The sequence below is a fragment of the Falco biarmicus genome, chromosome Z (genome assembly GCF_023638135.1).
Source record: "Falco biarmicus isolate bFalBia1 chromosome Z, bFalBia1.pri, whole genome shotgun sequence".
Lineage (NCBI taxonomy): Eukaryota > Metazoa > Chordata > Aves > Falconiformes > Falconidae > Falco > Falco biarmicus.
In genome coordinates this window covers 68,637,829-68,660,294 of record NC_079311.1, presented here as the reverse complement: position 1 = coordinate 68,660,294, position 22,466 = coordinate 68,637,829, and the positions used below count along the sequence as shown (strand labels likewise).

The 22,466-nt window shown below is 38.2% G+C and overlaps 1 protein-coding gene across 6 annotated transcripts in view; it reads right to left on the bottom strand.

Moving 5' to 3' along the window:
* Positions 1 to 4,608: 4,608 nt before the first annotated feature.
* The window catches only part of EMB (embigin), a 28,347-nt gene continuing 10,489 nt past the window's right edge, over positions 4,609 to 22,466 (bottom strand). For 5 of the 6 annotated variants that reach the window (XM_056324823.1, XM_056324826.1, XM_056324828.1 and 2 more), the window contains 7 exons: positions 20,647 to 20,821; positions 17,950 to 18,038; positions 14,436 to 14,563; positions 13,001 to 13,283; positions 12,181 to 12,214; positions 10,196 to 10,269; positions 4,609 to 9,083 (listed from right to left, as the gene is read on the bottom strand). In XM_056324823.1, the coding sequence (XP_056180798.1) occupies positions 10,212 to 10,269; positions 12,181 to 12,214; positions 13,001 to 13,283; positions 14,436 to 14,563; positions 17,950 to 18,038; positions 20,647 to 20,821 (767 nt within the window). In that variant the 3' untranslated portion in view covers positions 4,609 to 9,083; positions 10,196 to 10,211. The remainder of the gene's footprint in view (positions 9,084 to 10,195; positions 10,270 to 12,180; positions 12,215 to 13,000; positions 13,284 to 14,435; positions 14,564 to 17,949; positions 18,039 to 20,646; positions 20,822 to 22,466) is intronic. The other variant, XM_056324824.1, reaches the window with a different exon arrangement.

Here is a 22,466-nt window from a genome sequence, read left to right as displayed (position 1 = left end):
GATGTAGGATTTCCTTCATTGGTACTATTTTTTAAATTGTCCAACAGTTTATAAATAATTTCCTGAGAAAGTGCCATATGTTTTCTGGCTGGCTTCACCCTATCAAAGTAAATTGTCAGCTGGCTTACTTGGTCCTTGCAGTCTGGGGTTGCACCGTTTGCCATGTACCCTTTTGTAGCATTCAGCATTGTGCCGCAGGAATTTCCTTTTCAGAGGCTGGGAGTCACCTGTTACTCAGACAGGCTAGCAGGGGCAAGGCGTGAGAAGAGAAAGACCTGGTTCTCTTTACAAGTGAATTTTTCTGTCTTTTTGACTATTTTAGAAACAGTTCTTCTCCGTTTCTCCAGAACAACAATATGGTTTTTTTCTGGGAAAATTAATTTAAACAGAGGGTACACTGGCCAGTGAAATCATTGGTTTGACAAATGAATCAATAGACTTCCACCACTCAGTTCCAAGCCTCAGTTTATCTTTTGGTGTCCAAGACGCAGTAGGCAGCTGATGACCAAACATGGTCCCTCAGATGCCCTTTCTGTGATTTAGTTATTATACTCAGATAGGAAAACCCACTTAAAAGGTACATCTTCCAAGCACTGTGCAACGTGAAGTGATCTGTTGTTATGCATAATTTTATTAAAGGAAGTTATAATCTTAAATTCCTATCTGTGGAGCACAAAATTATGAGAAGTTTATTTTGCTTGATTCCCTCCCACATATATAGAAAATAATTTAGCTCTTTTCTATGCAGACTGATTGACAGGAAGGTACTTAGGAAATACAACATTATGAGATGGACTGCAAATCAATCTCCCAGTTGGGCCTTAAAGTAGAAAACTATATTTAATCTTCTGCTAAGGTTTGTGGAAGAGATATGAAAAAGCAAGTAACAGGCTTAAATCCACTATATTGCTGCTTCTTCTCGCATGGAAAATGTTTAGTTCTAGAAATCACTCAAATCTTGAAAACTACCAGTGGCAAATACAGATTATTTGAAAAACTGTAAAATCCCAAAAGAAGCACATTTGCCTTACCTATTGTCAAATATTGATTGACTTAATACTTCAGAGAACCATACGTTTTACATTCAGTGTTTCCAGGGGGAGGGGAAGGAATATTCAATGTATTTCTTAAATACTTGTTCTTATTACTTACGACCTCTGGGGGTTTGACTGCTGCTAGAAATTTACTGTCAATTAACTTGAATAGCAAGAAGCTTGGTAAGTTTATGAGAGTTATATAGGAAAAAAGAGGTTTTGTGGTCTGTTTCCAGCCAGTGTTGGAAGGAAGCTCACCCTTGTGTAGGGTCCAGCTGGGACTGAGTTAATGCCCTTCAGAGCAGCCCATACAGTGCTGTGCTTCAAAATTGTGGCTAAACCAGTGCTGATAACACAGCAGTATTTTGGCAGTTGCTGAACAGTGCTTGCACAGCATCAAGCCCTTCTCCTTCCCACTCTGCCCCTGCAGCAGGTAAATTTAGGGTGGGAAACATTAAGAGAGTACCTAGCCAGTACAGCTGATCCAAACTGACCAAAAGAATATTCCATCCCGTATAGCATCCTTCACACCAATGAAAACTTAGAGAAGGGAGGAGGAAGCATGGACATTCATGTGCATGGCATTAGTCTTCCCAAGCAGCTGTTACACATGCTGAGGCCCGGACTCCCTTGAAGTGTTTGGACATTGCCTGCCAATGCCAGGTGGAGAATGAATTCCTCTTTTTGCTTTGCTTGCATGCACAACCTTTGCTCCCCCTGTTAAAGATCACTGTCTTTATGCAAGTCTTTTTGCCTTCCTTCTGTTTCCTGCCTGCCTCACAGGAGAGTGGAGCAAGTGGGTACCTGTGTGCATATTTGGCTGTTGGCCATGGTCAAATCACCCCCACAGCTGCCTACCTACCAACATGGAAAGTGCAGACTTGTGGGGCATGCACAAGAACACTTGAAGGATAAAGTGAATATGGATACACAGTAAAATTTTGGACTGCAGTAAAGACCAAAGTAAAATATGGGCTGCAGTAAAAATTTGCACAGAGGTGATTTTTGCACAGCACCTAATAGCAAACTTCTTCCACAATTCTTCCCCTTATCCCACCTTTTTCCAGGCTCTTTTCCTTTGTATGCAGTGCCTAAAGTAATCCTTAAATGACATAAGACCTATGCTCCTGTTGAATGAACAATGAGCATCCTTTACTATAGGGGTCCTCAAACTGTTTAACCAGGGGGCCGGCGTGCAGATGCAGTGGCAGGCAGCCATCTGCGGCTGCTTGGTTCCCCCCCCAGCCCCCGGCGGGGGGGGTCAGGGGGTGTCTGTAAATACCAGGGGCGGATTGAGGACCCTGGGGAGCCATATCCAGCCCACAGGCCATAGTTTGAGGACCCCTGCTTTACTAGGTCTGATATACTTCATTATCAATACAAGCTGAAATAGCAGCTGATACCATTCTTTCTAAAATGTGAGTTAGGAGAAAGCTTGTCCTCCCTTCTCTGCACAGGCTTTTATTACTACCAATGCCAGAAAACAGCCAAGGAATGTTAAACTCTCCTAAAGCAGAAATCTAAAGGGTTACAGGAATCAACTCAGAATGTTCATTAGCTCCTATGTCTGCACTGTCAATAGCTGAGGCTTGGCAGAAATGAAAATCACCTGAACTGCTTTCAACCATAGGATCTGATTTCCTCATGATGGCATCTTCGTGTGCTATAGACAGTTGCAGTTCCTTCCATCTAGCCTAACATAACAGACATAGACCAGGAAGCTAGTTTCCCCAAGTTAATTGATCTGACAAATGCTTTCAGTTACTTCTCCTAAAGCAGGCTGTGCTTTTAAATGTGCAGCAAATTACATCATGTTTTCTAATTAGTATCTATACATATATGGATGGAAGGAAACCAGCAAGAACTTTTACATATGCCTTACTTTTCTGAACTGGTGGTTCTATCTCATGGGATTTCTTTCTTCAAAGCATTTTCCTGATTCTTTCTTATTACTTCTATTCCTTCATTTCTGTATCACAAAAGTTATGGTCACAGACGTTTGCATAGACACTTGCTGAGCAGAATCACTGCACCTGAACCTAGAACAAACCCAAGTCCTGACTGTGCAATTTATGCAATGCCTGAGCTATGTGGCAAACAGATTAGCTCACCAAGAGAGCCACATCACCATAAAAGCAAAGTAATTCCCAGATTTCAAAGAGTACCTGCATGACCTCATTCCTTCTGACAGTCTTAGTGGGAGCTGAGAATAACCATGTGGGGGCCCAATCTATCAGTTTAAAGGCTAATGTATTTTAGAGTCTTGGACATAATTATCAGCTCTTTATCAACAGAAACAGATTAAACAATGGTTGTTAAACAGTAGGGAAAGGGTACTGCTATTTTATTAGCACTACTGAGAGTCTTTCCAATCCATTGTATGGTTGAGCTGCCAGCTTTTTTTGAAGACTGTATTATTATATGTATTTTCCTTTATGGTTTTGAGAAGTATACATGCATTTAGAAAGACTGCAACCATTAACAGCAAAGGATAAAAATCTTTATTCCTCTCATTTAGAAGGCCTCAAAACTTTACCTCTGTCTGCTATTACTCTCCCTCTTTCCTACATACTGCCTTTTAAATTCTTATGGCAGATTTTTTAGAAAGACAATGAAGTAGTATTTATTACAAACCTAGACTTCACAATTGCAGTAAGTTGTCCTTCAAGTATCTTGGCTGCACATCCTACATCTACTTCAGAAGTGACTACTTATTGCTAGCAGTTAGCTTAGGCTTCGATACTTTTACCTAGACTGGTGCTGTCTGTACAAGAAATCTCAAGTGGCAGAAACATAGCTAATAGCACTCTATCCTCTTCCAAAGGTCTGCCTGCCTATCTTGCTATCCTGTGCTAGGAAACAGATACCACAAATATTCAAAACAACTTCCAAAAGGGAGACTTAACATACACTTGCTGCTGTGCAGTTTAATTAATCACATTTGAACTCTTCAATCAAATAGGGCAGTCAGCAAGGATGAGCTGTGTGACTTGACACACCATTAACATATACTAAGAAAGTGTCATACTAAACCTGTCTGTGATCACAGTAGAAGGCAGTCTAAGGAAATATCCCTAAGTCTCCTTCAAAACAGTAATTGAGAGAAGCTAGTATACATTTCAATTTGCAATCAGAGATGTGTCTCCATAGGAAGACTAACACCATTTAAAAATAATTTTTTATAAAGCACAAAGTATCAAAACATAACACTGTCTCAGAGGCTGAGATTTACCCTGCTTAACTCCAGCTTCCATTTAGACGGTTCTTTTCTACTGGAAGATAATCCTTCCCTTCCAAGCCCCATTAACAGGAAACAGAATACGTTCCTAATTTAGATGTCCAAGTTAGAAGCGATGAACCTAGGCCAGATGCAGTATGTGCATTTAGAAAGGAATTACTTGGACATCTTTGGCAATTTCTACCTAGAAGGTTATACATCTGAGCAAAGGCAGTTCAGTAGTCAAGCAAATAAGCAGTTTAGGTCTAAATTAAAATGTGTGGATATGGACAAATAAAAAGAAATGACAGTCTGATTTTGTTTCTTAAAGACACCAGGCATATGTTCACTCTCTGCTTCATGGATTCTTCATGGTAAAATTTATTGGACTTCTCAGTAAATACAATATTATCAATTAACACTACTCATAACTACTCATTATTCCATATACATCAAACATACAGAGGCTGTTCCATTTTCTGTACAGATCTTACCGCTCAAGCAAAACAATAGAACAGTTGAGTGAACACAGAGTATAAAATCAGAATATAAAATAAGGCAAGCGTGATAAAAGCATTAGGTTTAGTAGTCTTTCACTAGAAAAATAGTTTTTGCTGTCATGTTTCCTCTGAAATTTTTAACAAACATATTGCAAAAGAGAAAAATTAACTTAACTATGGTAAACAAATACCTTCCTTCAAGGCACTGTTACATAACTTTTAATGTCAATTTGAAAATAATTCAGTAAGTCAGTTGATAGAAATATTACCCATGTAATAAAAATGGACAAAAATCTTTGTTTGGTTAAACAAAAGGCTGAACGGCAAAATGAATCAGATAAGTTTCTTTATGGAATAAAACCCAATCATTTTGACTAACAGAATAAACATTACAAGTTTGAAGTCTCATAAAATTCAACTATAAATATTAACTCAGGCATCAACAGTAGATTTAGACAACCCAGTTTCAGTAACAAGTTGTAAAGTTTGGAACTTGAGTTATTTTTCTCATAAAGAATTGTTTAATGCATTATATATGCTCTGGTATAAGAAAGTAACAAGAATGCAAAACTATTTAAAGCAAGTGGTAAAAAATTTCCAAGGATGTAACTTCTGATTTTCTTATGAAACATACCACTTGGCTTTGTGTTTTCACCTGCACAAGTGCTTAGCAGTAGCAGATTGTTTACAGTCACTGTACAGAACTTTACACAAACACTCTGAATGGCACAACCAAAAAAAGTTTTCCTACAAATTTACACTCTGTCTTTCTGCACACATTGAACTGCCAGTCATCTCACTCCATTCCTGCTGTCCCTCAGGACCCCTATGGAGTATCTGCAGGTCCTTTCCATGCCCCTGCAACCAGTCTCAAGTGGTTTCTTCCTCACTCCTTTCCCCTTCCTGCTTTTGGGGAGCTCCCAACTAGAACTGCAACATCATGTGACTAATTGCGGTCAGTCTGCACATGCTGGGTAGCTCAACACATAGTTGAGTGGTCCTCTGAAAAACTCTGCCTACACTGAAGACACCCATCGGTTTCTTTCTAAATTTAATTGCTTAGCAGTCAACATAGAAGAGTTTTCAGAGTGAATTTAAAGGTAGCATATAAACCTAATTTCTTTGGCTGGAAAACAGAGGCACATGGATGCTGATTTCAATATCAGCATCAATACTTACACGTTTTCTTTCTTCTTCAGGATTGGCCATGTCAAATGACCTATGCCTAATTACTTAATCATCTTGACTCACTACTGGGTATTTCTTAGGTCTCCATCCTAAGGAAATTTTCACACAGTTCTAGCTGAGCTCGCAGTTTGGAAATAATATTTGTCACTCTTCACTAGGAATCTGGTCTCACAGCTGCTAGTGTCTACTTCGGACCTACGGAAAGGAGGAATTTGCAGTGACCAGTTTGAAGCATTAGGAACAGCCCTTCAAGATTCTTTTGCAGACTAATTTTTTCCTCTAGGACTTTTGTTAGTATAGAAACCAGTAACATACCACTTTTGCAAGAAAACAAGGATTTTGTCTTAGAAGACACAATTTGCCAAACAAATGCAGCTGTTATATGGGTAGGCAGAGTCTAAGTCAATTATTACAGATTAACGTTCATTATTAAAGCTAATTCTTCTGTGGCTCCTTATACTTGCTCTACCTGCTGTTTGAAAGAAATATCTTCAGAATTGTTTTGGCTCTCATTTGGTACCTCTTGGCTTGAAGGAGTTAAAAATCATTGCCTAGAGCTTTGGTTTAAGGTTGCCAAATTTTTGTCCTATTGAAGGCTATGTTTGCATAATAAACCAGATACACAAAGCAACTGCAGTAGGAATGTTGTCAACATACACAACATGTATTTGTTGACATACACACAAGAGATTTCCAGAGCTTCCTATGTGGCATGTGAACTAAAAACTATAGGGTTTATGCCTTTGGAGTTATGACCATTATGTCAGTTATGTAGTATTTACTATTTAATATTATTTACTATTGCCTTCCATAGAGAAACCCAAGGAAGTTTGAACCCAGGCAGACATACAAGGAATAAAACCACTCACCAAGATGAAAAAACTACTTGCCAACCTAAAACTAAACATCAAATGCCTTGCAGACATGGCGAGCAGAACATACTAGATGCAGGTCAAGACAAAACTACTGTTACAGCAGCCAATCTTAAACTCTAATACAGTCCTGATAGGAGGAACACATCATAGATCTAAAATCCATACTTAATGTAGGTTCTCCAGTTCCTGCCTGCATTCAGTGCAGCCCTTGTTCGCTAACACCAAAAAGCATCTATTCATGTAATTTGCATATGTTGGCAAAGACTTCATACCACAATTTCAAGATGGGAATGCTCAGTGAGGGTAGCAATAAACTGTTACCACATCTGATTAAAAGGTGGGCTTTTTGCCAGATACTACCTAACCTCTTCTTTGTTGCAAAAGGTATTAATTCTGCTCTACTCAATCTAGTGATTTGATCTGTAAGCTTACTTTTTGCTACTAGATTTCCTACAAAAAAAATTGATACAAAAAATAAAATGTTTCAAACAATTAATATACAGAAGTAAATCTTTTTAAACTGCCAACATTTTTACAACAAAAATGCTGTTATATCAATGATAAATTCATATAAAGACCTGTAAATGCATTCTGGTTTTTATAGTGCATAGAAACTCCAAGGCAAAATACAATAAAAACAGTATCTTAGCAAGGGAAATCTTTATCACTGTTCAGCCCTTACAGTCAATCACTCAATGCTTATGTACTTCCCATTGTTTTTTATTTGGGCTTAACTTGCTGTTAAAGCTGCAAAATAAACTACAAAACCAAAAAAAATGTGAGTCATACTGGATTTTGTCCGCCATCTCCAAGAGAACAGCCAATGCTAGGCTTTGGTAATTTCAAACCCATAAGAACAGTAAAATAGAAAAAATAAAGGGAATTAAATCTATTTCATCTTATTTTTCTGTATTCCTTTATGTTCAAAGAGAAACAACCACTTTGAGGAAATTGTTTAAATGTTTGTTGTTTTTTTCCTTCTACTTCCTCAGGGAGTTTGCAAATGTTGCCTGGTTTTTCCTTACATATTTTGAGAGAAGAAAATCTTTTGAAGACTTTATATTTGCCTTTCTTAAAATGGAAGTTTCTGTTATTTTTCTTTTGGGTTAGCAAGCAACAGCAACAAATGCCATCACCTGCTTTTCTATTAGCTGCACATTTTTCAATTGCTGAATGCATAATGCAACTAAATTGTGTAATTATGGCAATTAGCTCATCTAAAGCAAAGCCATAAATCATAACAGCAGTGTCACAATTTTATGTATTAGAGAATTAATTGTATTCATGTTGCTTATCCTGTTACCCTGAAAATTTTAGCTTCTCTGTGCTCTGAGTGGAGTTTAAAGAATAATTCAATATGCCACAAGTAGTAAGGGTACCAACTACACAGGATGTATGATAAGAACATAAGATACAGGTATATTGTGAAATCTGTGTTCCAAATAAATTATAATTGCAAAACTGGATTGGCATCTCTCAGATCCTGCAGTAATTTGTGCAAGCATAAATAGTTTTCAGTTATATTCTGGTATGGTACTGTATCCCCTTTGCTTCTTTCACCTACTCTGAAATACTGCTGAATTTTCTGATCTGTACAGTATTTAAGTGCTCAACTTATTTAGAATTAGAATATAGTAGCACACAAATAGCAGGACGTCTTAAGAAGATTTGTATCTTAAGTATTCAGAACATACCAATATTTCTTTCTCATTTAAATGAAGCAAAGAAAAGTTAGAATGAAGACACTTTACTGTTCAGAGCAAACTGCGAAACTGTTATCATTTCCTTTAAATCATGATAAAGATTTCCCTTTGACCATTTCTTTGGTAAAAAAAGCTGTGTCACATTTGCTTCATCTGCTATTAAAAGGTGTTTTCTTTGGTGGTGATACTTTTTGATCTTAAAAGTCCAGCTCTATAACACTTGGATAATAGGCTCATTCTATATTTCCTGTTCATTCAGTGAATACAAGGTTAGTTCCAATTCAGGACAAAGTCAAATGGATCAGTCATAAAACAGGAAGTCTGATCATGTAAAAATTGCCTTTTAGTAATAAAATGGCAATGGTACAGACAGCAGAGACCTAAATGCATTATATCAGAATACATTATCATCTGTATAAAATGAGCAGTTTCACAGCTACTTTCAAAGCATCTTATTTAGCTTAAGTGTAGAGTCTACTTAGAAGCATAGCAGACGTTTAAAATGCATAGCTGCATACATCTTCTGTAGCTTTGTGATGATTTCCACTTCTGTCGGCTTAAATCTCCTGGATTAAAAAGAACACACACATTTCCTTATAACATTCTATTATTTTGCTGCTTAATATTTTCCCATATTTGTTTGAAGATTTCCTTACGGTTTACATTTTACAATTTTTTGAATGGACCAATTTGCAAGTCTGAATCCTTAGTGATTCATCACATGTCACATGCCAAAAAGACTGTACAAGAATGGGACTTTAGATCCAATATGGGATAAATGCTTGGGAACTTCAGTCACAGCAATCAACAAATACAATTACATGCAGCAAACTGAGGAAACAATATACTCTTAGAAAGCATTTGTTCTTGATTTTTTACTGATTTGTAATCTTTATGAGATTTACCTGACACTTCTCTTTGTTCTTTAAAAGAAAAGGTATGGAAGCAATCTTCCTCCAGGTAGATGGCTTGTTATAGGGAAAAACAGTACCAGCAGTGACATGAATACCAAGTCACTCATATCTCTCATCTTGAAACAAGAGATTGTGGTGCCAGATGCAGAGGGGGAATAAAAAGAGGAAATTTAGAGTATGTAGGATTGGTCCTCAGCTTACAGACCATCCTCTGACAAGCATTTCCAGCTGGTGGAAGTAGAAGCAGCCTGTAATTAGACTGTAAAGAGGGCAGAGAATCAGGGAAGTTAATTATATAGCTTCCACAGGGCTACATACCCTCTGCTTCCTTTCTTCTACCACTAATCCTTTCAGTCATTATCTATTAAGCTGTCTTCTTTCCTAGACTGCTATAATCCTTGCTTCATATATCTGGTACTGTGACATTTCCCACTTGCATTCTTACTCCATAAACTCAGTCAGCACCCAAACTACAGCCTGAAAGAACATGATTTTGGATACATCAGCAATTCTTATGCATCTCAGCACCTACCCTGGCATTCACAGAGTGTTTCATGATCAGGAGCCAAGCAATTAAGCACTTTCTTGCTAATATTACATCATGAATGACTATATATTGTTTTACCTAAACAATGGTTCTATTACTATGTTGTTCCCACATCCAAAAAAAACCAGACTAGGGTGACACAGTGGATTCCTTTGTCCTTGTATTAGGCTGTTCAAAAGAAGAGTAAACTCTGGTCTCTGTTTCATCTCTAACTTACCTTTTTAGGAACCAGATTAAATTTTTCTGTGCCTAGTGCTACTGTTTTCCAGACCATTGCTTTCTTCAGATTTACTGTAAGAAAGAGAAGTCAAATTCCAAAACTCAGTGTTCAAGTATAAGATGAGTACAGTCATTCCACTCCCACAGTGCAATCAGAGTGCATCTAGAACTTACTTGATTTTCTTTTAGCATGAGAAGTTACAAAAAAAAAGATTTAAAAAATTTAAGCAACCAAAATACTGACTCTTAAAGTCTTGCAGCCAAGTAGTGAAGACTCAACACAATCCCCCTCAAAAATCCCACAAAGTTTTAACAGTGACTGTATTCCCAGAAGTGATTGTTGTACTATTATTTCATTCAACATATAGAATTTCTAAACAGAGTGAACGCTCTAATAATATACAAGCAATGTGCAGGTCAACATCCTCAGAACATGGGCTGGAACAACCATACAATTGCTTCTTCTGGAGTACCTACAACTAGCTATATGGTGTTGGTTAAAATCAAGACTTAACAATTCCCTTGCTCAAAAAAAAAATTGTTTCTGAACCACTAGTTTCCCACCTAATGCACTGTTAGATGTGGCATTTTAATTACAGCCTCAGACAAGTTCAGCTGTGTATTAGTTATCACTTGACATAAAATCCTTCAGAGATTCTGTCTGGTACACAGATCTATCTTCTAAACAGCCAGTAGTTGAAATGCCTGGTTCTTATAACTGAAAGGTAAGTAATACATATTTTAATAGATTTTCCTCAAATGCATTTATCTAAGATAGAAGTCTAAAAGATTAAGCAGCTGATCAAAACCACATCCTACATGTCATCAAGTAGGAAAAGATTATTTTAGTCCCCTATACTGTGTTACAATCCTGTTGTAATACACTTTCAGCATGTTTATAAAAAGCAGGGCTGCACAACAAGCGCAATTATTCAATTTAACCCAAGGCATGTCCTCACTCAGCAGTATAATACCACACTATGTGCCCAAGACATATCCTCACTTAATAGCATAATTGAATTACAGCTTTAAAGCTGTTTAGATAAGGGGGAAAGCACTAAAATGTGTTTCTAGCTAGCACTAGAAAAAGGAAGAGGAAAGTGAATACAACAGTGAAACGGAGAAGGTAACTGCAGCAAGAAATTCAACAAAGGAGAGACAGTGCTACTCAGAAGGACAAAAAGGGAGACAAACATAGGAGGAGAGAAGGGACTGAGGAGAAGAAAAATGGAGTGGACGGGACACAAAAAGAGGAACTGCGAGGCTCCATCTTACAAAAGCAAAACAGGACAAATGAAGTGACTGGGCTTCAAAAGGATGGGCAGGAGAGAAGTATAGCTTGTTTTAATAAGCAAGCTTTTAGAAATGCATCATACTAAGGATGGGGGGAGGAGCCAGTATGGGAGCACCAACCCTCAAGCAGCAGGACAGCAGAAGTGCCTACACCTACTCCTTTGGCTCCAGTGGTGCAACCACTCCTGCGCCCAAGCTATTGGCACTATGAGAGCCCACCCACTCCACCCCCCTGAGAAGCTGGAGTTACCATCAAAACAGCCAATAATGCTAGCTCCCAAAACCCCAGCAACTACAGGCTTACCTAGGATAATTAGGGCTTTGACCACATGCAAGTGAGAAATTTATGTTAATAATGACAAATACAATGTAGGAGAAAAAGCTTCAAAACCTCTTTTATAGAATTTCCACCTGAAAGTGATTTTCCTCATAGTTATAGCCTTTTAGAATGAGGACACATGGTGCTCTCAACAAAAAAAGTGAAACATCTTCCAAACACCAAAATGAAGTGCCAGACAGAAAATATCATTCTGCACACTCCACAATTAGGAAGTCTTAAGGAAAGGAATAAACTGTACTTTCACATTTATCACTAACCCTTACCAACTAGGTCAGTAACATATAATTTTATACAACACTAATAAGCAAAAGAGCAGGTATTTATCTATAGTATACAAATTCTTCACTTACAGTTGCTCAATTTGGTCAAATTCTTTTTCATCTGCTGAATAACAGAAAAAGGATTATATAAGGTCTTAATTTAACAAACACTGAAAGAGTTCTGTTTAATTATATTATTTACTCCATGTCTAAGCGAAACAAACTTATTTTTTCATTTTATTAGTTTTCTTAAATGTGTAATTCAAGTTATCCATTTCTCTATTCAGTAGAATTACCTACAAATTTGTCAAAAGCTTACTGTGATCAGCTTATTAATCCGATTTTGATACATATATTAGATAATGTATACAATTTATACATATATGTGTAAAATATAGGAAAATACATGGCATATATATGCATAATATATACATATCTATACATTGATTTTATATAGATCACTTCTGTTTCATTGTGCACGTCTAGTTCAGCTTACCTGCACGCACCTTAGATTCAGCAACCAACACTAATGCACTCTGTTTTAATGCATTTTTCCTCCTTACTCAGTTTCTTGACAGAAGTTTCTCCCATCAAGACTACTAGCTCTTGTTTCCATTCCCAAGCACTCCCCCAAAAACTATAGCCTCGAAACTCCTTTGTCTTGTGAGGAAAAAGGACTAAATCAAACCTTTTATGGGGAAGTACTGCTTATTGAAAGCAATACCTGAATACAAGACTATGGAAGAGATTTAAAAATCTAAAATAATGGCACTGTTCTTGACAAAATTATTTTGTCAGAAAAAATATAGATGTGAAAAGCACACTTAAGTTCATATATGAAGTGCTATGGGTCACACTTTTCTACCTTTGGCTACAGTTTCAGTGGAAAGCAGGAAACAAGACTACTTACCTGCACATTTCTCCTTCTTTTTTGAATACATCTCATACAGGAAAACAACAGTTACTAAAACAATAACTTCAGCCACAATTGCTAGAAAGGGTTTGAGAGGCACCATGAGGGATAGAACTTTAAGCTTCAGCTTTCCTTTACTTTTCCCTAATTCAAAACCAGCTTCACACCAATATATACCATCGTCTTCCTTGGTGAGCTTCAGTATCTTCAGATGGGTTACATTGGCAGATACTCTATTAATTACATACTTGTCTGCCAGCAAAGAGTCATTAATGGCAACCTGAAAATAAAATATACAAGTCTCACTAATGCAGTAAGAAATTGTTTAATCAAATTATTTATATTATCAACACATAGTTCTTCACAAAGATGTAAAATGAGTTAAGAACAAGTGGCATTTGTGATGCATGTTTAGTCCACCTCCAAGGGAAGAATTTCTCTTTGGTAGCCACCCTGGTTCCTTTTACATTTAATGGACAAAAATACGCACTTTTAATGAGAAGATTGTCTGACCTGTTTTAGTCTAAGATCAGATGAAAGTTACTTTTGACTCTATTGACTCACCACTGACAAAGGCAGCCTCCAGTGTCAGGATCTAATCTCCAGGTTTCACCACAGCACAAAGCATGCGCTTTCAACGAAGTTGTACTGGGAATGCTGCTTCACTGGGAGTTTGCTGATAGTCTTACAAGTCAGCGCTACTCTCCAGTAGTACTGGTAAGACAGATCTTTACCTCCTCAGTTGACAGTGCTTCCCCTAGAAAAGGGGCTAGAACAAGGTGGCTATGGTCCCAAGGCTAAGGGGGATCCTGAAGGATGGGTATGTTAAGGAGGCAAACAGCTGAGGGAGATTTTTTTCCTGAAAGCCTTTAAGCCAAGAGGTGAAGAAGATATTTCAGCTCCTTCAGAATCAAGTGCCACAGCAGTCTCCACCACAGAATTACCTCCTTCAGGTCCAGTGCCCCAAAGAGATCATACAAGCTGGGAAATACAGAAGTAAGAGAAGGAACATGCTCCTGTTCTCCTTCAAGCCTCCAATGCCTTACATGTCTTTAAAAGAATGTCCTGCTATTAGATTTTTTGGAGTATTCAATAGTAATATTTGAGCAATATAACCATTACTTGATTTTACTATATATTAATATATCTCAGGACTCACCTTTGTTTTACTGCTGTCTGGGTTGTAAGAGTATGACAGGGACTTTTTGGAAAAGAATCATCATACAAACCAGAACAAAAGCTACATCCCTGTAACAATGATTACATCCGAATATCACAGATTTTTTTTCCTATGTACAGAAATTTACATTAACTTAAGTGGAAGTGCAATTTATAGAGCCTACAGTGAAAAGTCATTGCACTTTACCAAGTGTCTGTACCCAGTTTTTACCATACCATATTGTTTTACTTTGTCAACAGATGAAACTGTTACCTGTTCACTTCCATTGGTCATATACCAGGTCCAAGCAGTGGGAGTATAGCCAAAACTTTTACAAATCATCACAGCTGTATCTCCTTCATAACTGACTATGGGTTTTTCTTTTCCTTCAATTTTCGGTACTAAGAACAAGTAGGAAGAACTCCATCAAGTTACAGGTACAGGTTGTAATTACAGTATTACAAAAAGATAGAATATATTTAAATATCTATTTATAGTAGTCCATGCATTTTCTTTTCCCTTAAGAAACACAGATGATTCTATCACTCATGACACTATGTAAATGAAGAGTCATTTCAGCCTGATATTCCATACACAGAATTTGTACAGAAGACTACAGGAATCCTGTTCTCAATTGTTCCATGATCTTAACAGTTTCCAATACTGAAAACCAAGTGATAATCAGACTGACTTCTATCCTTGCCCATTTCCTCCTTCCCCTCCTTGACAGCTGTGAGCTACATGCATCAGTTCTGGTACACTAGGAACCAACACTAATTTTTCTACAATTGCACTCAACCCGCAAAAACTGATAAAAGTCTATTCCAGCCACAATGCTGCCACATTAATAGTATCTGGCAAGTTCTGCATGCAGAGAACTTCTTTGTAATTAAGACAAAACTGCAGACAGTTTTCTAGTTACAAATGTTTTCTGAGCTGAAATAATGACTTCTGGGTGCATGCCAATAAAAAGGACTTTTGGTCCAATCTTGCTAAGGACAGAACACGGCCACAAGAAGACATCACTTTATAGCTTTAGAGCTACTTGTCCCAACCATTATAACTGCAGATGCCCCACAGCCTTCCAAGGGCAAAAGCCTAAAAAAAAGGCTTTTTTTATACATTGAGGCACCCTATAGATAGAGCTGAGCAAATATATCATACTATATTATGTATCTCCCCTTTTTCTCTCTTTATCAGGATGTTTTCCTCAGATCCATTTAAGTTTTACTTCAAGTTTCATTGTTTTGTGTTAGTACAGATCCAGTACATCTTTTAAATTATATTGTTCACGCTAGACTAAACAAACCAAGAATTTGCTTTCAGCAGTTATGATGGAACAATTTGGAATAAACTAAGATTGTTCTCATTCTCTCCCCTTCTTGACTGGCTGAGCACAAATTAATTTTCCCAAAGAGTTCACTTGAGTATTTAAATTTAAATTTCCATTCCAAAAATATATATGAAGCCAATTTGTTAACAAGAGCACTGCTTATAGCCTCAGAATTCACTGCACCGTACCTCAATCCAGCCTCACTACACATGGAGCGAGACTTCACTAATACTTGTTTTAATCATTAAACGCTATACTTCTGAAGAGTAGTGACCAAGTATCTTCACTGCTGTCAGTAAAAGGGACTAATTTACTAACTACTGCCACCTCCTTCACAATTCATAGAGAAAAAAAGTACAGAAAAAAAGACTGGAACATGAAAACAAATAAACCCTTACACCCAGCACAACAGGTTTATGACAGTCAAAAAGGTTTAGCCATGCTGAGCAACACATGTGATCACATAAGCTATGATTAAGAACATGAATATCCATCATTAATTCTGGAATCTGGCTCTGTAACAGAGTTGTTAACCTTGAATGCATGCATGGAAATAATATGCTTTGTCCCAGGTAACTTTGCAATTAGACCACACAGAATTTGGTAACAAAACAGTGCTGCTGCACAGAAAGCAAACAAACTGCTGATGAGATGGACAGATTTATACCAGCAGCAGATTTCCACACTGGTTTAAAGACCAGAGTTGTTTCGTAGTGCATGTACCTGGACAGCTGCTTAAGGATCCCTGAACAAAGTGCAAACAAATTGATCTATTCTAGGTTTCAATATAGCTATTACAGCACTTCACACCATTTAAAATATCCATGAATGGTCTCCATGTTTAATAATTTGAAATTCCTATAAGCATCTCTTGTTTTCTGCAGACTTGGATAAAAGCTTAACTCCTCAGTCTGTGGGGTTATGCCAAACCAGTATCAGGGGGGAAAGGGAGGAGGGGTAACATCCAATAATGCCCAACTGCCTAGTGGAAAAGCTATTTCCGTTAGTTACAGCAGTGATGACTTTAGCCACTGAGTCTACAACCCATCACTCATCTTTCAGTTTCAGAAATGTTCTTTCTGCATTGACTGGAAGATTCAAGGACTTCTTTCTCATTTCCTTCACTCTTGCATTAATCTTAAAAAATATCAAGCCAGTACTTTTTATGGCATCAGAAGTGGCAGCACTCAACCATTGTGAAGCAATTCTCCTGTCTTCTTGTAATAAATCAACTAGTCTTATGCACTATTCTGGGAAAAGATGACTTCCCTATTGAGTCATTCCTGCCTTTACTGAAATAGTTATGGTATACTTTCAAAAGTATAGATTAAAAAAGTCAAAGGAGACCTTAAACAGACCTGGGTAGCCATTTAACTAAACCTTACCCACATGTTCACATGAAAAACATCATTTTTAGATATTAAAAGGTCTGATAAACTGCAACTTTTGTCTCTCTTCAGTACTGCAAGCCAGTCTCCCCTGGCTGAAGATTTGAAAGCAGGTGTGAACATTACTACTTGGTATCTGAACATACATGAGTTCCCCCAAGTGACATGACCAGATATCCCAGTGAACAACGGCAGCTTGCAGCACTGAACTACACAGAGCTGCTAGTTAGTTCAGCTGAACTTAGGGGTAGTTATTTGAAGAGCTAGGGTTTTAAGGAACCTGTGCTCAGGGAGAATCTTTTTGATGTATCAGTCTGGAGCTTTCGTAGATCAAATACTTGCCTTGCTCTTTGCAAGATCTGGATGGTGGGAATAGAGAAGCAAATAGCGGTCATTGAAGATAAGGGTTCTCTGCAGCTTATGTATGTTTCATTTCTGCATGTCTTCCATTCAACTGAACTTTGCCTCCTACTGGCAGGGGCAACATTATGAAGAGAATACAAAACAGAAGGAAGGACACTCACACTGCCCAGTGAAGCACACTAGTTTTAATGTGAGCGCTGTTCTCATATAGAATGAAAGATACTCTAAAGCAGTAATTTGGTGTTTCAGAAATACAGCTGAATTTGCTCAAAAAAACTGCCTCCTTTCTGCTAATCATCGCTCCTCTTTGTAACACCAAATCTCAGGCCAAACTTTCAAGTCATTGGCTCTGCTTTTTGAAAAATTTACCTAAGACACCATCCTTTCCTCCCACCCCCCAGAAAGTGGTAAGTATTCACTCCTGCTGTAAGGATGGAGAAAGAAGGGGAAATCAGTTACTCCGGAAAAAAAAGTAGGCTTAGACATTCTTTTGGTTGTTAGCAAATTTTCTTCTAAAAAAACTTTTCCTTCTTGCTTCAAAATTCTTCTTCCCTCCAAGCTATAGAAATGCCTTTAATAATGATTCTCACTTAGATTGACCAAAGTAAGTTAGTTTCCACACTATCCAGAAACCATATTAATACTGGATTTCAATGGCCAAGTGAAGAAAAATTTAAAATAGATTAAGATTAAATACAATTACCTTGTAAATGAAACACAGCACTGATTTCTTCTTCACCTTTCAGAGTACAACTGTAGCTTCCCAGCTGACTGTTATCCCAGATCCTCAATCTGCAAGAAATATTTCACCAAATTTGTTTTTGTTTGTATTCTCTTCTGTCCTACAGCTATCAGTGACTGCTAATTAACATTCTAAAGAAACCAGCAGAGATCAGTAGCAGAACAGAGAACATTACTGAAACACTAGGATTCAGGTTAACATCAAAACACCATGACATTTTTAATAAGTCAGAAGAGCACAAGCAGACCTGGCAACATAAATACCATTTTCACCCTTGTTGCTCACAGAAGGGCAAACATGTTCAGGCAGTAAGATGTACAGGTTACCAATCTAGTTCACATGGTGAAGCCGTATCTATACAGCCTATCATATGCAGGACTTCAAAAGAGATTTTATTCTTTCTAAAGCCAGTCAGTCAATTGATATGGAGAAATAGTGTGAAATGGGGACAATGGACATTGATTGTGATTGTATATGTCTGCCCAGGAATGTGGGTATGGTGACTAGTCATGGGTGCGATGTCTGGTCACATAGCCACACAGCTTTGAGGACACTCCTACATTTTGGAGGAGACGCTTGCCCTTCCTCCTCTAACAAAGGGGCTATTTAAAAAAGAATGAGAAAAGGATGAGAGATATTCCAATGCTATCTAGAGGGAGGGAGTGCTAAGTCTCCTTGCTGGAGAAGACCGCTCCTTGCTGGAGAGGCAAGGAGACGATTGGATGGTCACAAGGACATGAATCACCACTCCTTGCTGGAGAAGATCTGATGGTCACAAGAACATGAATCACCTACAAACCTCCAAGACCCACCACATTCCAGGCAAAGGACTGATAAGCTAATTAACATACGAAGCGGGTTTAGGTAACGAATATGTATAGGCATTAATTGAATATTCATTTGTTTTATTGTATAAATGTGAGATGGTTCATCACTTCGGGCATGCACACTTGTGGAGGAGCGATCCCCCGTGCATCTGCGCGCAATAAACATACCTACTTTATAACTTTCGAGTTATAGAGTCTAATTCCGCACGTCACAATGACTAGCATAGGTTCAAGACAGAATAGTTTTAAAGAGCTGCATCTAATGAAGTCCAGCATCTTCTCTGCTGGCAAACTATACATCACAGGCATCTTGAAAAATATTTATGTCGTTGTCTTTTTGCATATGGAGTAGCAGAAAAGTGACATCACATCCTCATCGCATTTTGTATCATAAAAATTTTATATAAATATTGTTGATGTTAAGAAACCAAAGCTATACAGAAAACAACTGGAGACTACCCAGTTAAAATTAGTCCATTTACAGATATTTTTTTTTAAAAATCACAGTAAATTGTAGAAAGTTTTCTTCAATGTATACAATATTTCTTCAGTCTCTGCAGAGGTTTGAAAGAGTTAAGACAACATTTAAAACAATCCAAAACATCTTTACTGAAAGCTGATTCCTTCTCTGTTTCACTAATTATGAAGGAAAAAAACTGGCCACTTATGCCTGTCAGACTTCTGCAAAGCAGAACTGGGGTGGAAAAGAGAATGTGGAAATAGAGGTATTTTAGCATTCACTTACTGAACACAATTACTGGAGTTCAAAGAACTGTGTCCTTAATTCTATATTCTTGCCTTGAAGAAACCTTGTTTTCCAGCACTAGAAAAAGAACAGGAGCTCTTCCTTCAGGCTTGAGGTAACTGCAACCCTTCTCTTTCCTGCAGCTTCAGTATGTCAATTATGGGCATATATTAATCACCACAGAATCACAGAATAGTCAGGGTTGGAAGGGACCTCTGGAGGTCATCTAGTCCAAAGCCCTGCTAAAGCAGGGTCACCTAGAGCACATTACAGAGGATCACATCCAGGCAGGTTTTGAATGTCTCATGTCTCTAGAGACGACTACTCCACAGCCTCTCTGGGCAGCCTGTTCCAGTGCTCTGTCACCTTCAAGGTAAAGTTGTTCTTCACATTAGGTGGAACTTCTTGTGTTGCAGTTTGTGCCTATTGCCCCTTGTCCTGTCTCTGAGCTCTACTGAAAGGAGCCTGGCCCATCCTCTGACACTGGCCCTTAAGATATGTGTAGACATTGATAAGATCTTGTCTCCAGGCTGAGCAGGCCCAGCTCTTTCAGCCCTTCCTAACATGCTGCAGTCCCCTCATCTTCATAGCCATTTGCTGGACCCTCTCCAGCAGTTCCCTCTCTCTCTTGAATTGGGGAGCCCAGAACTGGACACAGCACTCCATGTGCAGCCTTGCCAGTGCAGAGTAGAAGGGGAGGATCACCTCCCTCGACCTGCTGGCCACGCTCCTCCTAATGCCCCCCAGGATCCCACTGGCCTTGGCCACCAGGGCACACTGCTGGCTCATGGGCACCTTGCTGTCCCACAGCACTCCCAGGTCCTTCCCCGCAGAGCTGCCTTCCAGCAGGTCAGCCCCAGCCTGTGCTGGTGTGTGGGGTTGTTCCTCCCTGGGCACAGGACCTCACACCTGCCTTTGTTCCTCTCTGCCCAATTCTCCAGTCTGTCCAGGTCTCACCGAATGGCAGCGCAGCCTCATGGTGCATCAGCTACAATTCTCTTAATATACATATAACTAGTATTGAGTAGTGTATATGCATGTGATAAACTCAGAACTTGAAGTCAAAACATAAAGATCGCTACTTACTGGATGCCCCAGCTGTTTTCAGTTTTGTTGATGTGTCTGAGTGTTTCATTTCCCCACTTCCAAGTGACTTGAAGACTTTTTAAATGAGAGTGTTTATTGTCCAATCTGCATGAAAGCTCAATTCTAGTTGCACGGTCTAAAGTGATATTCTTTTCCGTGGAAGTACCAGAAACACCTAAAAAGTGTGAAGAATTTTATGAAAAAAATCTTTCATCATTTTCAGGGAAGAGATTCAAAGACTGTTTGACACATGCTGGATTACAGGTGGATACAGTGTGCTGCCGTTATACTTTCCAGGGTAAGAAAACCAAAATCAGTCAGTGTTTGACACTGATTTTCTGAAGTCATAAATTAGTTTTGATACAAGTCATTACAAAAACACAGTCAGTCCATCCTGTAGGTAAACTTCCTATATAGAAACACAGATACTCATTTCACTGAAAACAAGATAAATTATGTAGAAGCATAAGTCTAACAAGCCAAAATATATTAAGTACTACTTAGCTCTCAGAGGGAGCAATATATGCTTGCCTTTTTGACTTCACATTTGGTATTAAAAAAAGCAGGATTTATTGGATTAAAGATATTAGTGAGTTATATTTGTAATATCAAAAGGAGCTAGATTTATAAATATAAGCATCCAGGCTTTAGCCAGATGCAGATTTTCATGATACTGAGTGAAGTTATTGGCAAAATCTAAAACCTTAACACTGTTGGATCTGGCCTGTCATGCTATAGCTACTCAACTTGAAACTAAACAGCCTTCAAATCTATTTACGGCTGCCTTTGCCTTCCTAGTGGCAAGCCAGTAAAATTACAATGTGAAAACTTTTAATACAGTAGAAAAAAATGGATGCTTTTTTAACAAGCTTCATGACTGTAAAATGTGCATATCCAAAAAGTAAGTTTCAACAGCACATAACTTCTCTGAACCAAACAGCCTTTTATAAGAGAACACTTGACTTCGTACCCATCAGCACTGACATTTTATTTCATAATTGGCCTTTTCTTTCACACCTTATAGATACAACTGTGGTTAGCCCTCCTGAATACTCTATGAAAGCTTATTCCAACCTCACCTCAATCCTAGACCCACCCTGTAGTACCTGATGATCAAAGTGCAGCTGTATTTCAGTTTAATTTCTTTCTCAGAGAAAAGGAAGTTTTAAGGTACAGCTCACTGACTTACTAATGCAAGTCATACCTAAGAAGCAGCAAAGTCTGGCTGAAGTGGAAGTACCACATACTCCCATTGAATATTTGAACTTTACTGGATCTGGCAGAGATATTTTCAGCCTGCAAAACAGTGTGCCCAGAACTTCAAGTCCCAGCCAAAATATTACAGATCTGTTCAACTGGAGTGAAACTTAGAGGAGCAACACCTTAGTCTTTCATAGCAGAGCAAAGTCAGATACAGCAACTCATTTATTAGAGCCACTACACTCAATGAGCCAAGCATAACTCACCTTGTTGAGGTTGTTTATGATCAAAGGAATTTTACAAATGGAATTGGTTTCACAGTAGCAGTTTTACAGACAGATTAATTGCACTGGCTAAAAATAGAATCCGTACCTTTTGATATTAAATATATACACTTTAAATTAATAGAACATGAAAACCCTATGCTGTAGAAGATTAACCACAAGCAAGACTGATATCTGGGGCATCTCTGTACTAAAAGCAGATGTACCAGAGGAAATAGACACTACCTCAAGCTTCCTGCTAGAAGAAAATACAGCATAAATGCTGTGCAATTTCATCCTTAAAATATTGCACCAGTACTTTGCAAAGGAGTCCTAACTGATCTCCTCCAATTGAGA